Source organism: Leucoraja erinacea, unplaced genomic scaffold, assembly GCF_028641065.1.
Source record: "Leucoraja erinacea ecotype New England unplaced genomic scaffold, Leri_hhj_1 Leri_219S, whole genome shotgun sequence".
NCBI lineage: Eukaryota > Metazoa > Chordata > Chondrichthyes > Rajiformes > Rajidae > Leucoraja > Leucoraja erinaceus.
In genome coordinates, this window is record NW_026576120.1 from 119,771 (window position 1) to 136,617 (window position 16,847).

Genomic DNA, 16,847 nt, shown 5'->3' on the forward strand with positions numbered 1-16,847 from the left:
TTTGGCCCACCCAGTCCATGCTGACCCAGCGATCGCCCAATCACGCTAGTTCCATCCGACACACTAGGGGAAATTTACAGGAGTCAATTAACCTACAAAACCTGCGCGTCTTTTGGAGTGCGGGAGGAAACCGGAGCGCCCGGAGAAAACCAACGCAGGTCACAGCGAGAACGTGCAAACTCCGTACAGAGAGCGCCCGTGGTCGGGACGGAACCCGGGTCTCCGGTGCTGTGAGGCAGCAACTCCACCGTGTCGCCAGTGAACGCGTGGCCGGGAGTTGCCGTGGCGTGGAGATACAGCGCGGAAACAGGCCCTTCGGCCCATTGATTCCGTGCCGACCTGGTTGTGTGTGTCAAGTTTAGTTTAGAGATACAGCATGGAAACACTTGTGTTTGTGCCGACCAGGATTTATACCCTGGCATTAGCCGGACAAACCCCCCCCCCCCAACACCTTCCCCAAAAAAAGTGCAGGACCAGACACAGGGTGGGTGGGTTTATAAAAATATTTTTTTTGTTGTTTTTTTAATAATGGAAATTGCCACACATTCCGGTCAGACACGCCAGGGGTGGGGTGAAGTACCAACGCAAGCTGGGGGCCGGGTTGGGGCTGGGTCAGGCTGACTCCAGGGGGCCTTTGTTTGTTCACCCCACCACCTCCCCCCACCCCAGCCGCCAGGGGTCAGAAAATCAGGCTGACCCCTTGGATCTTGTGTATGGACACAGGGGTCAGGTGGACCCCTTGGGGGCCCTGTTCTCCCTCTCCAGGTGTCAGGCTGGCCCCACGGGGCCCTAGTTTGGACACCCCACTCCCCAGGGGGTCAGAGTGTCAGGCTGCCCTCCTGGACCCCCCCGAATTCTCCCCCCTCCCCCCGACCCACCCTGTGGTCCCCGGGTAACCCAGCGGGGCCCCTCAGCACCCACTTGAGCTGCCCGTTCTTGAGGGCGTAGCGGGTGTCGCCGAACCACTGTATGATGTCGGGCCTAGCGAGGCCAGTGCGCTCCACCAGCCGCCCATAGTCCTGCCCACTGGGCCAGCGGCAGCGCAGGAAGAAGGCCTTCAGCACCGCCAGCTGCTGCTGCGACTTGCGGGGCCGTCCGGGGACGGGGGCCCGAGGGTCCGGGACGGCGATCGGCCTCCCCCCGCCCGCCGGGCTCCGTCGCCGCTGGTAACGGCAGTCGCTGAACCAGCGGCGGATCTCAGCCCGGCCTAGGCCCGTGCGGGCCTGCAGACGCCTGGTCTCGGCCTGGTCGGGGTAGGGCCCGCGTACAAAGCTGCTTTTGAGGACCGCCAGCTGGCCCTGGGTCTTGCGGAAGCGAGGGCCCCTGGGGGCGGGGGCTGCGGGCTCATTTTCAGTGTCAATGTCAGACTCGGGCCTTCCCGCATGGCCGAGTTTGTCCCGAGCCTCCCTCACCTCCTCGGGGGTCCAGCTGATGCCGTGACGCAGCCTCTGCTGAGCGAACCACACTCCCACTCTCTCTGGGGGCAGCCCGAGCGACACGCCGCATCTCGACAGCTCCTCTGGGCTGGGGTACGGGAAACGGCTGAAGGATTCCACCAGGGGACCGCCGGTGTCCAGCTCGGGGTCCAGAGGGTCGGGGGCTGCCGGGAGCAGGGGCCCGGGGGTCTCCTCCTCCCCGGTCAGGTCGATCTGCACCATGCCCCTCTCCCCCCCCTCCTCCCCTCCACTGCCTGCCTCCATTGGGCCTGCCGTCAGGCCCAGGGGGGGGCTGGGCCCCGAGGACAGGCTGGGATGCGGCCCTCGAGTCAGGCCCAGGCCTGGGGTCGGCTCTCCCTTCAAGCCGGGCCTGAAGCCTTCGGTCAGGCTGGGTTTGGGGCCTTCACTCAGGTTGATGTCCGGGCCTCTAGTCAGGCTGTGTTTGAGGCTTCCAGTTAGGCTTGGCTCCGGCTCCTGTGTCAGGCTGATGATATAGGGCCTTCCACTTAGGCCTGACTCTGGCTCTGCAATCAGGCTGATATTGGGCCTTCCAGTCAGGCTTGTTTCTCGCTCTGCAGCCAGGCTGATATTGGGCCTATTTGTTAGGCCTGACTCTGGCCCTGGTGCCAGGATGATATTGGGCCTTCCACTTAGGCCTGACTCCGGCTCTACAGTCAGGTTGATGCTGGGCCTTCTAGTTAGGCTTGGTTCTCGCTCTGTAGTCAGTCTGATATTGGGCCTGTTTGTTAGGCCTGACTCCGGCCCTGGTGCCAGGATGATATTGGGCCTTCCAATTAGGCCTGGCTCCGGCCTTCCCCTCAGGTCCAGCCCTGCTGCTGCTGGCTGCTGCCCCCCACTGGCCTCGGGCCCCTGTGTGGGGCTGGGCCCGATGATGACTCCCAGGCCGGGGATGGGAGTCCCGAAGAGTCCGGGCCCGGGGCTGCCGCTCAGGCCCAGCAGGCCGTAGAGTTCCTGCAGCACCACGGCAGGGTGGGCCGTGTGGAGGTGCACGTTGAAGGGCTGAAGCTGCTCGGCGTGGAAACCGCAGATCTGGCAGTGGTAGCCATCTTGCCCGTCCTCGTCCTCTCCCTCTCCTTCCACCGGCGGCTGCTCCTCGTCCCCCTCAACCTCCACCTCCACCTCATCCACCTCCTCCTCATCTCGCCAGCACTCACGAGGACCCAGCGGCAGCTCCCGGTCATGTTCCCGGTCGTATACCACCGTCTCCTGCGCCCATGGCAGGCCGGTCCATCCCCTCTCCTCCTCCCCCTCGCTCTGCTTCCATCTGGCTGCCATGCCGGTGGGAGCTACTCGCTCGGCCAGTCTCCCAAGGACATTCCTGAGGGAAGGGAGAACACAGTACCATTAGTCCAAGGTCTCCGACCTCCCCCTCCATCGTCTGTGAGCTTTAAACAATAGATGCTGGAGTAGGCCATCCGGCCCTTCGAATGTGATCATGGCTGATCGTCCCCAATCAGTACCCCGTTCCTGCCGTCTCCCCATATCCCCTGACTCCACTATCTTTAAGAGCCCTATCTAGCTCTCTCTTGAAAGCATCCAGAGAACCGGCCTCCACCGCCCGCTGAGGCAGAGAATTCCACAGACTCACCACTCTCTGTGAGAAAAAATGTTTCCTCGTCTCTGTTCTAAATGGCTTACCCCTTATTCTTAAACTGTGGCCCCTGGTTCTGGACTCCCCCAACATCGGGAACATGTTTCCTGCCTCTAGCGAGTCCAAACCCTTAACAATCTTATATGTTTCAATGAGATCCCCCACATCCTTCTAAACTCCAGAGTGTACAAGCCCAGCCGCTCCACTCTCTCAGCATATGACAGTCCCGCCATCCCGGGAATTAACCTTGTAAACCTACGCTGCACTCCCTCAATAGCAAGAATGTCCTTCCTCAATTTAGGGGTCCAAAACTGCACACAATACTCCAGGTGTGGTCTCACTAGGGCTCTGAACAACTGCAGAAGTTTTGTGCCGAGTTCATTGTCACTTATACCGAAGCACAGTGAAAAGCTTTTTTTTTAAATTACTTAGGAAGGAACTGCAGATATAAAGACACAAAATGCTGGAGTAACTCAGCGGGACAGTCAACATCTCTGGAGAGCAGGAATGGGTGACGTTTCGGGCCGAGACCCTTCTTCAGACTCAGCCTTCTCTCCAGAGATGCTGCCTGTCCTGCTGAGTTACTCCACCATTTTGTGTCTTTATACCTCCGATTTAAACCAGCATCTGCAGTTGTTTCCTACACATAAGGAACTGCAGATGCTGGTTTCATCCAAAGATAGACACAAAATGGTGGAGTAACTCAGCAGGGGCAGGCAGCATCTCTGGAGAGAAGGAATGGGTGACGTTTCGGGTCGAGGCGTATGGTCTGAAGAAGGGTCTCGACCCGAAAAGTCACCCGTTCCTTCTCTCCAGAGATGCTGCCCGTCCCGCTGAGTTCCTCCAGCTTTGTGTGTCTGCAGCATTTCTTATCGTGTGCTATTTGAGTATAGGAGCAGGGAGGTTCTACTGCAGTTGTACAGGGTCTTGGTGAGACCACACCTGGAGTATTGCGTACAGTTTTGGTCTCCAAATCTGAGGAAGGGCATTATTGCCATAGAGGGAGTGCAGAGAAGGTTCACCAGACTGATTCCTGGGATGTCAAGACTGTCTTATGAAGAAAGACTGGATAGACTTGGTTTATACTCTCTAGAATTTAGGAGATTGAGAGGGGATCTTATAGAAACTTACAAAATTCTTAAGGGGTTGGACAGGCTAGATGCAGGAAGATTGCTCCCAATGTTGGGGAAGTCCAGGACAAGGGGTCACAGCTTAAGGATGAGGGGGAAATCCTTTAAAACCGAGATGAGAAGAACTTTTTTCACGCAGAGAGTGGTGAATCTCTGGAACTCTTTGCCACAGAGAGTAGTCGAGGCCACAGTTCATTGGCTATATTTAAGAGGGAGTTAGATGTGGCCCTTGTGGCTAAGGGGATCAGAGGGTATGGAGAGAAGGTAGGTACGGGATACTGAGTTGGATGATCAGCCATGATCATATTGAATGGCGGTGCAGGCTCGAAGGGCCGAATGGCCTACTCCTGCACCTAATTTCTATGTTTCTATCCAGTCAGTAGAAAGACTATACATGATTACAATCGTAACTTCACACCTCTGTACCTTTTGCCCGATGAGAGGGGAGATCAAGTCAAGTCAATTCACATTTATTTATATAGCACATTTAAAAAACAACTCTCATTGGTCAAAGTGCTTTACATTTGTTATAAGAATAGCACAACAAAACAAACTACATACATATATACATGTAGCCCTCACTCAGAGGACGTCGGGAAAGGCTTGGAAGTGTAGATAAGTCTTTAAGAGGGAGTGACCAGCGAGAGACTTAGGGTTCTTAATCAATGCTGGTGGCATTATAGTCACAAAGCAGAGAAACGGGCCCTTCGGCCCAACTTGCCCATACTATCCAAGATGCCCCATCAAAACTAGTCCAATCAGCCCACATCGAACTAAACCTCTCCTAAACCTGTCCAAACGTCCTTGAAATAGTATATAGACACAAAGTGCTGGAGTAACAGCAGGTCAGGCAGCATCCGAGTTGATTTTTTTAGTTTGGAGAAACAGCGTGGAAACAGGCTCTTTGGCCCACCGAGTCCACAAGGACATCCTTGTGATTGAGGCAGTGCAGCGTAGGTTCACCAGATTGATCCCTGGGATGGCGGGACTGTCATATGAGGAAAGATTGAAAAGACTAGGCTTGTATTCACTGGAGTTTAGAAGGATGAGGGGGAGGGGATCTTATAGAAACATATACAATTATAAAAGGACTGGACAAGCTAGATGCATGAAAAATGTTCCCAATGTTGGGCGAGTCCAGAACCAGGGGCCACACACAGTCTTAGAATAAAGGGGAGGTCATTTAAGACTGAGGTGAGAAAAAACTTTTTCACCCAGAGAGTTGTGTGAATTTGTGGAATTCCCTGCCACAGAGGGCAGTGGAGGCCAAGTCACTGGATGGATTTAAGAGAGAGTTAGATAGAGCTCTAGGGGCTGGTGGAGTCAAGGGATATGGGGAGAAGGCAGGCACGGGTTATTGATAGGGGACGATCAGCCATGATCACAATGAATGGCGGTGCTGGCTCGAATGGCCTCCTCCTGCACCTATTCTCTATGTCTCTATATTTCTACGAGACGGCACCAACCAGCAATCCCTGTACATTAACACTATTCTACACACACTGGGGCCAATTCACAATTGAACCAAAGCCAATTAACCTGCAAACCTGTCCCGTCTTTGCCGTGTGGGAGGAAACTGGAGCTCCTGGAGAAAACCCACGCCGTCACGAGGAGAACGTACAAACTCCGCGCTCAGGATCGAACCCGGGTGTCTGGCGCTGTGAGGCAGCAACTCTTACCGCTGCGCCACCGTGGAGAACACAGACAGGCGATGAGAAGGGTCCCCAACCCTAAACGTCACCGATGAGTTAAACCCATCTCTGCCTGCACGTGATCCATATCCCTCCGTTCTACTGCCTGTCTAGAAGCCTCTTCAACAAAACCATCCTATCTGCCTCCACCACCACCACCCCTGGCAGCATGGTCCAGGCACGCACCACTCTGTAACAAAAAACGCCCCTCACGGTACAGTGGCGTGCCGGCAGAGTTGCCCTTTTACACCGCTTATAACCATATAACAATTACAGCACGGAAACAGGCCATCTCGGCCCTACAAGTCCGTGCCGAACAACTTTTTTTCCCTTAGTCCCACCTGCCTGCACTCATACCATAACCCTCCATTCCCTTCTCATCCATATGCCTATCCAATTTATTTTTTAAATGATACCAACGAACCTGCCTCCACCACTTCCACTGGAAGCTCATTCCACACCGCTACCACTCTCTGAGTAAAGAAGTTCTCCCTCGTGTTACCCCTAAACTTCTGTCCCTTAATTCTGACGTCATGTCCTCTTGTTTAAATCTTCCCTATTCTCAAAGGGAAAAGCTTGTCCACGTCAACTCTGTCTATCCCTCTCATCATTTTAAAGACCTCTATCAAGTCCCCCCTTAACCTTCTGCGCTCCAGAGAATAAAGACCTAACTTATTGTGGTGCTGGGTCCGATCCCGACTACGGGTGCTGTCTGCACGGAGTTCGCAAGTTCTTCCCGTGACCAGCGTTTGTGTTGGCTGGTGTAAATGTGCGGGGACAGTGTGGACTCAGTGGGTCGATGGGCCTGTTTCCATGCTGTGACTCTGAACTAAACACCTCCTTTAAGCGTTGCCCTCACGCCTAGGCCTTTCTAGTCATTGACATATTCACCCTGGGGGGAAAGGTTCTGACTGTCTACCCTGTCTATGCCTCTCACTACTTTATAATCTGTCAGGCCTCCCCTCAGCCTCCGACGTTCCAGGAAAAACAATCCCAGTCTGTCCAGCCTCTCCCTGCAGCTATAACCCTGTAATCCAGGCATCGTTCTGGTAAGTGGCCCGCGGATTGTCACTGTGTCGTGGCGGAGAAGCTTGTGTGGACCTGAGATCCTGAGAGCGATGCCGTCTGGAGCTGTGCTCCTGGTAGGGCCACCCATGGCGGTAAGGTCGAGGGGGGAGGACTCTTGACAATGAGAAATCCAACCAAGACCTCAACGGTGGAACAGGCGGAGGACGATGGCTGACTTTAGTGGAGCTAACGTCACAACGGCTGGGAAGGCGGATGGATGAAGGCTGCAGCAGAAAAGGGTCTCCGGTCGTCTTGGACTCCATGCCACTGGATCCTGACCCAGATCTGTCAAGGACCCCACGTGGGGTGGCTGTCTGTGCACCAGTCTCCCCACGTTAAACAAAGTCACGCACAGGCGTCCTCCAACCCTGGAGACACCCATGGTCAGCCCTGACCGAAGGGGGAATAAGATTCTGCCCCCTCTCAAAAGCCTCCACATCGTTCCTGCAATTGGGGGGATCCCAACACTCCAAATGCGGCCTGACCAAAGCCCTATAAAGCTGCATCGCGACCTCCAGGCTCTTGTACTCAACGCCCCGACCAATGAAGGCCAGCTCACCGTATGTACCCCTTCATTACCGCTCTGTCTGCTTGTGTTGCCACTCTCAGGGAGTTTATGGACATGGACCCCAAGATTCCTCTGTACATCAATGCTGCTCAGCCTTGCCATCTATTGAATACCTTCCACTTGCATTTTACTCGTAACATTTCACCTCCCACTTGCTCGGATAAAACTCCATCTGCCATTTCTCTGCCCCTTTTTCTGCAGTTTAGAGAGATACAGCGTGAAAAAAGTCCGATCGCCCCGTACACTAACACCATCCTACACACTAGGGACAATTTACAATTTATACTAAGCCAAGGTAACTACAAACCAGTACGTCACAAGTTATAAGAGTAGAATTAGGCCATTTGGCTTATTGAGTCTACTCCGCCATTCAATCATGGCTGGTCTCTGCCTCTTAATCACATTTTCCTGCTTGCTCCCCATAACCCTTGACACACATTATAATCAAGAATTTGTCTATCTCTGCCGTAAAAATATCCACTGACTTGGCCTCCACAACCCTTTGTGGCAACGAGTTCCACAGATTAACTATCCTCTTAAGTAAAGAAGCCTCTCCCCACCTCCTTTCTAAAAGAGCACCCTTTAATTCAGAGGCTGTGCCCTCTGGTCCTAGACTCTCCCACCAGTGGAAACATCCTTTCCACATCAACTCTATCTAGGCCTTTCATTATTCTGTAAGTTTCAATGAGGTCCCCCCACTCAACCTTCTAAACTCCAGCGAGTACAAGTCAAGTTTATTTGTCACATACACATACGAGATGTGCAGTGAGATGAAAGTGGCAATGCTCGCGGACTTTTGTGCAAAAGACAAACAACAAAACAACCAAACAAATTATAAACACAATCATAACACACATATTCTTTTACATAATAAATAATGGAAGGAAAAAACGTTCAGTAGAGTTAGTCCCTGGTGAGATAGGCGTTTACAGTCCGAATTGCCTCTGGGAAGAAACTCCTTCTCAACCTCTCCGTTCTCACCGCATGGCAACGGAGGCGTTCAGGCCCAGTGCTGGCAAACGCTCATCATATGTTCACCCACTCATTCCTGGAATCATTCTTGTATACCTCCTCTGGGCCCTCTCCAGAGCCAGCACACCCTTCCTCAGATATGGGGCCCAAGTTTGCTCACAATATTCCAAATATAACCTGACCAGCATCTTATAGAGCCTCAGCATTACACCTCTGTTGTTGTATTCCAGTCCTCTTGATATAAAGGCTGGCATTAAATTTGCCTACCGATTCGACTTGCAAAATGGACTTTTTGGGAATCCTGCACCAGCTCCCAGTCCCTTTGCACCTCCGATTCCTGGATTCTCTCTCCATTTAGAAAATAGTCTCGGCCTCTATTCCTGCTACCAAAATGCATGACTCCGCACTTTGCTACACTGAATTTCATGTCACTTCTCTGCCAACTTCCCCCTCTCTCTTACAATCCCCACCCTCTTCAATCTCACACTCTCCCTCTGGGCTTATATTCACTGGAATTTAGGATGAGAGGTGATCTTCTTGAAACATTTAAAATTCTAAAAGAACAGTCTCGACCCAAAACATCGGCCATTCCTTCTCTCCAGAAATGCTGCCTGACCCACTGAGTTACTCCAGCACTTTGTGTCTATCTTTGGTTTAAACCAGCATCTGCAGTTCCTTCCAACATATGGATGTGGAGAGGATGTTTCCACTGGTGGGAGAGTCTAGGACCAAGAGGGAAGAGTGTTTTATTGTCATATGGCAATAGACAATAGGTGCAGGAGTAGGCCATTCAGCCCTTCCAGCCAGCACCGCCATTCAATGTGATCATAATAATATAATAATAATAATCTTATTTATATAGCACATTTTCAGTCAACTTGCATTGACCCCAAAGTGCTTCACATAATTACATTACATTACACACAGGCAAAGGTGGGTGAAGTGTCTTGCCCGAAGGACACAACGACAGTATGCACTCCAAGCGGGATTCGAACCGGCTACCTTCCGGTCGCCAGCCGAACACTTAGCCCATTGTGCCATCTGTCGCCCCGGTCAGATGGCACAATGGGCCATGCCATCTGTCGTCATGGCTGATCATCCCCAATCAGTACCCCGTTTCTGCCTTCTCCCCATATCCCCTGACTCCGCTATCTTTAAGAGCCCTATCTAGCTCTCTCTTGAACGCATCCGGAGAACCGGCCTCCACCGCCCTCTGAGGCAGAGAATTCCACAGACTCACAACTCTCTGTGAGAAAAAGTGTTTCCTCGTCTCCGTTCTAAATGGCCGACCCCTTATTCTTAAACTGTGGCCCCAGATGGAACAATTAAATTCTTGCTACAGCACAACAAAATATGCAATCATAACAAATAATATTACACAAACTCAGGGGGAAAAAACACAATAACAATGCAATAATAATAATAGTCTATCTTCGGTTTAAACCAGCATCTGCAGTTCCTTCCTACACATAGTTTAAGCATTTTTGCTCTGATAATGGGAAGTGAGGAATTTGGCAGTGGGGAGGGAGACACAGCCTTGGAATCACCCCCCCCCCCCCCCCCCCCCACCCACCACGTCAGGGCTGTCTGGCACCTCGTCTGCCTCTGGGCTGAGGTGTGTGGGGGGGGGGGGGGGGGGGGGGGGAGGGGAGAGAGATATGTGCACACATTCAACACACAGAGGTTCTGGCCTGTGGAATGTGGGGGAGCACTGAGACTGAACAGGAGAGAGGATAGAGGGAGGGGAGAAAGGCAGAGGAGGGAGAAGAAGAGAGAGAGAGAGGAGAGGAGGAGAGAGAGGGGAGGGGGAAGTCGGAGGGTAGGGGGGGGAGGGGGAGTGAGGGAAGGAGAGGGGGGGGGGGAGGGAGGACAATGGAGAGGGAGAGGGAATGGGATGGAGGGGGAAGGAGAGAACGGGGGAGGGAGGGGGGGGGGAAGGAGAGAAGGGAATGGAGGGGGAGGAGAGAGAGGGGTGGAGGGAGGGTAGGAGAGAGAAGGGGGGGGAAATAGGGAATGGAGGGGGAGAGAGAGAAGGAGAGGAGGGGAGGGGGGAGAGAGGGGAAGGGAGAGGGGAGGAGAGGGAATGGAGGGGGGGAAAGGGGAGGGAGGGGGCAGGGGGGGAGAGGGGGAATGGAGGGGGAAGGGGGAGGAGAGAATGGGGGAGGAAGGTGAGAAGGGAATGGAGGGGGAGGAGAGAAGGGGGAGGAGGGTGGAGGGAGGGTAGGAGAGGGAAAGGGAAGGGGAGGGAGGGAAGGGGAGGGAAGAGGGAATGGAGGGGGGGGAAGAGGGAATGGGAGCGGGAGGGAGGGGAGGGGGGGGGAGAGAGAGGGGATGGAGGGGGAGGAGAGAAGGGAGGGGGAGAGAGAGAAGGGAGAGGGGGAGGTGGGTCGGTCCCGGGACAGCGCTGCCGCCCCTACAGCCCCGTCTATCCCCGGGGAACAATACAGGGAGGGCAGGGTTGGGGCAACGTTTACAAACCTCGGCCTCAGCTCACACCCGTCCACCCGGACCCCGACATCCGCTCCCGCCGCCGGCCCTCGCCCTCTCCTTCTCTCACTCCCTCCTTCCTTCCTCTTTCTTTTCTTTCTCTCCCTCTCCCTCTCCTTCCTTCCTTCCTTTCTCTCCTCCTTCCCTCTCTCTCTCCTTTCTTTCTCTCCTTCCCTCTCCTCTCCTCTTCCTTTCTCTCCTTCCCTTTCTCTCCTCTTTTCTCCTCCTTCCCTCCCTCTTTCCCTCCCTCCCTCCCTCCCCCCTTCCCCCTCTTTCCCCTCCCTCCCTTCTTTTCTCCTTCCCTCCCTCTCTCTCTCTATTCCCTTCTCCTCCTCCTCTTATTTTCCCCCCTCTCTCCCCCTTCCCTCTCTCACCGTTTCCCCCTGTCCTCACCCTCTCTGCCTGTGTGTCCGCTTCTCTCTCTCTGTGTCTCCCTCCCCCTGTCTGTGCGAGTTAAAGGGACATTGTCCGCGGCTACAGGGACCGAGGAGGCGGCGCGATGGATCCCACGCCCACAGAACCAGAGGCCCGTCACTGGGCGGCGTGGGAGATCCCTCACTGGCCGGGGAGATCCCTCTCACAAAGACGGCCAATCACTCGGCCTTACATACATGTACAAGTGAATCTACCCGCGATTAAATCACACACACACACAATACATCACACGCACACACAGACCTATAACCAACACACACACACACACACAAATCTGAGGAAGGACATTATTGCCATAGAGGGAGTGCAGAGACGGTTCACCAGACTGATTCCTGGGATGTCAGGACTGTCTTATGAAGAAAGACTGGATAGACTTGGTTTATACTCTCTAGAATTTAGGAGATTGAGGGGGGATCTTATAGAAACGTACAAAATTCTTAAGGGGTTGGACAGGCTAGATGCAGGAAGATTGTTCCCGATGTTGGGGAAGTCCAGGACAAGGGGTCACAGTTTAAGGATAAGGGGGAAATCCTTTAAAACCGAGATGAGAAAAACTTTTTTCACACAGAGAGTGGTGAATCTCTGGAACTCTCTGCCACAGAGGGTAGTCGAGGCCAGTTCATTGGCTATATTTAAGAGGGAGTTAGTTGTGGCTAAGGGGATCAGGGGGTATGGAGAGAAGGCAGGTACGGGATACTGAGTTGGATGACAGCCATGATCATATTGAATGGCGGTGCAGGCTCGAAGGGCCGAATGGCCTCATATGCACCTAATTTCTATGTTTTTCAGGCACGAAGGGCACACACACACACAATACATCTACCACACACACACCACAATACACCACACACACGCACATACACACACAATACATCACCCACACACACACAATACATCACACACACACACAATACACCCACACACACACACACAATACACACACACACACACACAATACATCACACACACACACACACACACACACACACACACACACACACACACATACATCACACACACACACAATACATCACACACACACACACAATACATCACACACACACAATACATCACACGCACACACAGAGCTATAACCAACACACAGACACACAGATACGACTACATCACACACTATTTCACACTAAATCTACAAGCAAATTACACACACATACAATACACACACACACACAATACATCACACACACACAATACATCACACGCACACACAGAGCTATAACCAACACAGCACACACACACAACACGGATACAACTAACACACGTTGACACAGCACACACACACAACACGGATACAACTAACACACGCTGACACAGCACACACACACACAACACGGATACAACTAACACACACATCACACAAAGACACAACTAACACAACACACTTCGGGTAGATGTACAAAATCTTTTGCCCAAAGTAGGGGAATCGAGGACCAAAGGACATAGGTGTAACCATATAACAATGACAGCACGGAAACAGGCCATCTCGGCCCTTCTAGTCCGTGCCGAACACTTACTCTCACCCAGTCCCATCTACCTGCACTCAGACCATAACCCTCCATTCCTTTCCCATCCATATAACTATCCAATTTATTTTTAAATGATAAAATCGAACCTGCCTCCACCACTTCCACTGGAAGTTCATTCCACACCGCTACCACTCTCTGAGTAAAGAAGTTTAAGGTGAAGGGGGAAAAGATTTAATAGGAATCTGAGGGGCAACTTTTTCACACAGAGTGTGGTGGGTGTATGGAACAAGCTGCCAGAGGAGGTAGTCGAGGCTGCGACTATCCCAGCGTTTAAGAAACAGTTAGACAGGTACATGGATAGGGCAGGTTCGGAGGGATATGGACCAAAAGGCAGGCGGGCAGGTAGGCCTAGAGTAGCTGGGACATGTTGGCCAGTGTGGGCAAGATGGGCCAAAGGGCCTATTTTGACATTGTATGACATAGAAAACAGGTGCAGGAGTAGAGGCCATTCGGCCCGTTCGAGCCAGCACCGCCATTCAATGGCTCATCATGGCTGATCATCCCCAATCAGTACCCCGTTCCTGCCTTCCCCCCATATCCCCCGACTCCGCTATTTTTAAGAGCTCTCTCTTGAAAGTATCCAGAAGAACCTGCCTCCACTGCCCTCCGAGGCAGAGAATTCCACAGAATTAGGTTATTCAGCCCACCAAGTCTACTCCGCCATTCAATCACGACTGATCTATCTCTCCCTCCTGACCCCATCCTCCTGACTTCTCCCTGTAACCCCTGACACCCGTACTAATCAAGAATCTACCTGCCTCGGCCTTAAAAATATCCCATTCTCTTGCCCCCCACAGCCGACTGTGGCAATGAATTCCACAGATTCACCACCCGTCTCCTCATGACCCCTGACACTAGTACCAATGAATCTGTCATTCTGCTGTGAAAAAAACAATATTAAAAAATATAGTGGTGGAAATGTCCGGTTAGTTGGTTTATTGAAGAGGTGCACAGAGATGCGGTGAAACACTCGTTCAGCAAGCTATCCAGCCAGATCATACTTGCGTTTATCAAGTACAAAAGCCCTCCCACAACCTCTGAAGAGGCTGCTCGTGGCTGGAGGTTTCTTGTCTTCTCACTGTTCAGTTTAGTTTATTGTCCCGTGTGCCGAGGTCCAGTGAGAAGCTTGTGTTGCTCGCTAACCAGTCAACGGAAAGACAACACACAATCACAATCGAGCCGTTCACAGTGTACAGATACAGATAGATAGATATAGATATGCCATTTATTGTCACTATACATGTACAATGAAATTAAAAGCTGCTCGTACTCAGTGCATACATATAATTTAGTACAAAAAACAAGAAACAGAAAAACAAAAACAGAAGGGAGAAGGGGGGGGGATAGGTGCACAATTCTGCGGTGCTATATACATATATACAGGTGGAAGTCCGGGTGTTGGGCTATGAAGTCAGTGCATGTGTGAATTTGAATTCAGAGTAGTTATAATTTTCGGAAAGCAACTAGGCCTGAGTCTGTTTGTCCTGGATTTGATGCACCTATAGCGCCTTCCAGAGGGCAGCAGGTCGAACAGTCCAAACGCAGGATGGGAGCTGTCTTTGATGATCTTCTTTGCCCTGCTAAGGCAGCGGGAGGTGTAGATGTCCATCAGGGAGGGGAGAGGGCAGCCAATGATCTTCTGCGCTGTCCTAGTTACCCTCTGAAGCCTCTCCCTGTCTAGATGAGGCTAGATGCAGGAAGATTATTCCTGAAGTTGGGGAAGTCCAGGACAAGGGGTCACAGTTAGAGGATAAGGGGGAAATCTTTTAGGACCGAGATGAGAATTTTTTTTTTTCACACAGAGAGTGGTGCAGCTGCCGTACCATGCTGTAATGCAGTATGTCAGTAGGCTCTCAATGGACGAGCGGTAGAAGGTCAGCAGCAGGTTAGAGTCCAGGTTGTGCTTCCTGAGGACCCTCAGGAAGTGCAGCCGATACAGGATAAGGGAATAACGTTCAGTGCAAGGTAAAGCCAGCAAAGTCCGATCAAGGATAGTCCGAGGGTCTCCAGTGAGGTTGGTAGGGGGTCAGGACCGCTCTCAGGTTGTGGTGGGACGGTTCAGTTGCCTGATCACAGCCGGGAAGAAACTGCCCCTGAATCTGGAGGTGTGCGTTTTCACTCTTCTGTACCTTTTGCCCGATGGGAGAGGGGAGAGGAGGCCGGGGGTGAGACTCGTCCTTTGATGATGCCGCTGGCCTTGCCGAGGCAGCGTGAGGTGTAGATGGAGTCAATGGACGGGAGGTTGGATTGTCCTGGGCTGAGATGTCTTTGAATAAGTTAGGTCTTTATTCTCTGGAGCGCAGAAGGTTAAGGGGGGACTTGATAGAGGTCTTTAAAATGATGAGAGGGATAGACAGAGGTGACGTGGAAAAGCTTTTCCCACTGAGAGTAGGGAAGATTCAAACAAGAGGACATGACTTCAGAATTAAGGGACAGAAGTTTAGGGGTAATATGAGGGGGAACTTCTTTACTCAGAGAGTGGTAGCGGTGTGGAATGAGCTTCCAGTGGAAGTGGTGGAGGCAGGTTCATTGGTATAATTTAAAAATAAATTGGATAAGCATATGGATGAGAAGGGAATGGAGGGTTATGGTATGAGTGCAGGCAGGTGGGACTAAGGGGAAAAAAAGTTGTTCGGCACGGACTTGTAGGGCCGAGATGGCCTGTTTCCGTGCTGTAATTGTTATATGGTTATATGGATGGAGCAGTTCGCAAACAAATCTGAAGCATCCCAACAAAATGCTTACTGTGGTGCATCTGTGGAGGTTGGTGAGAGTTGTAGAGGAGATGCCGGACTCTCTACGCCTTTTGAGGAAGTAGATGCGATGGTGTGCTTTCTTGGTTGTTGCTTTAGTATACAGTAGGTGGTCTAGGTACACCAGTCATTGAAAGTAGGCATGCAGGTGCAGCAGGCAGTGAAGAAAGCAAATGGTATGGTTGCATTCATAGCAAAAGGATTTGAGTATAGGAGCAAGGAGGTTCTACTGTAGTTGTACAGGGTCTTGGTGAGACCACACCTGGAGTATTGCGTACAGTTTTGGTCTCCTAATCTGAGGAAAGACATTCTTGCCATAGAGGGAGTACAGAGAAGGTTCACCAGACTGATTCCTGGGATGGCAGGACTTTCATATGAAGAAAGACTGGATAGACTCGGATTGTACTCGCTAGAATTTAGAAGATTGAGGGGGGATCTTATAGAAACTTAAGGGGTTGGACAGGCTAGATGCAGGAAGACTGTTCCCAAAGTTGGGGAAGTCCAGGACAAGGGGTCACAGTTTGAGGATAAGGGGGAAATCTTTTAGGACTGAGATGAGAATTTTTTTTTTTCACACAGAGAGTGGTGAATTTCTGGAATTCTCTGCCACAGAAGGTAGTTGAGGCCACACAGTTCATTGACTATATTTAAGAGGGAGTTAGATGTGGCCCTTGGGGCTAAAGGGATCAGGTGGTATGGAGAGAAGGCAGGTACAGGATACTGAGTTGGATGATCAGCCATGATCATGTTGAATGGCGGTGCAGGCTCGAAGGGCCGAATGGCCTCTACTCCTGCACCTAATTTCTATATTAACTCCTGGGAATCCGATTTTTCAACCATCTCGGCACCGTCAATGTGAACGAGTCTGTGTTTCACCGAGCTCCCCGAGTCCCACTGACGGGGTTATTGTTGACACAGCAGGGAAACAGGGCCTTACACCCACCGTGTCCTTCACACATTCACACTGGCTCTCCGCTATCCCACTCCGCTACACATTGGGGGGAAATTCACCGGGGGGGGGGGGCAAATTCATCCACAAACCCACACGCACACGTCTTTGGAATGTGGGAGGAAACCAGAGGAGACTCACACAGGTCACGCTGAGTTTCATCCCACAGGCCGTCAGGACTGTGAACTCTTATCTCACCAGC

General features: G+C 51.9%; 1 protein-coding gene across 1 annotated transcript; it reads right to left on the reverse strand.

The window, feature by feature from the left end:
• Positions 1-489: 489 nt before the first annotated feature.
• On the reverse strand, positions 490-11,051 carry LOC129716361 (transforming acidic coiled-coil-containing protein 2-like). The gene is made up of 2 exons (XM_055666234.1): positions 10,956-11,051; positions 490-2,775 (listed from the first exon to the last, which is right to left on the reverse strand). Exon 2 carries the CDS (start codon positions 2,730-2,732, stop codon positions 819-821), a length of 1,914 nt encoding a protein of 637 aa, XP_055522209.1. The 5' UTR covers positions 2,733-2,775; positions 10,956-11,051; the 3' UTR covers positions 490-818.
• Between the last annotated feature and the right edge of the window lie 5,796 nt (positions 11,052-16,847).

Bases quoted from the DNA above. Each gene is read 5' to 3' on its own strand.
- LOC129716361 (XM_055666234.1), bottom strand. From the start codon at position 2,732: ATGGCAGCCAGATGGAAGCAGAGCGAGGGGGAGGAGGAGAGGGGATGG.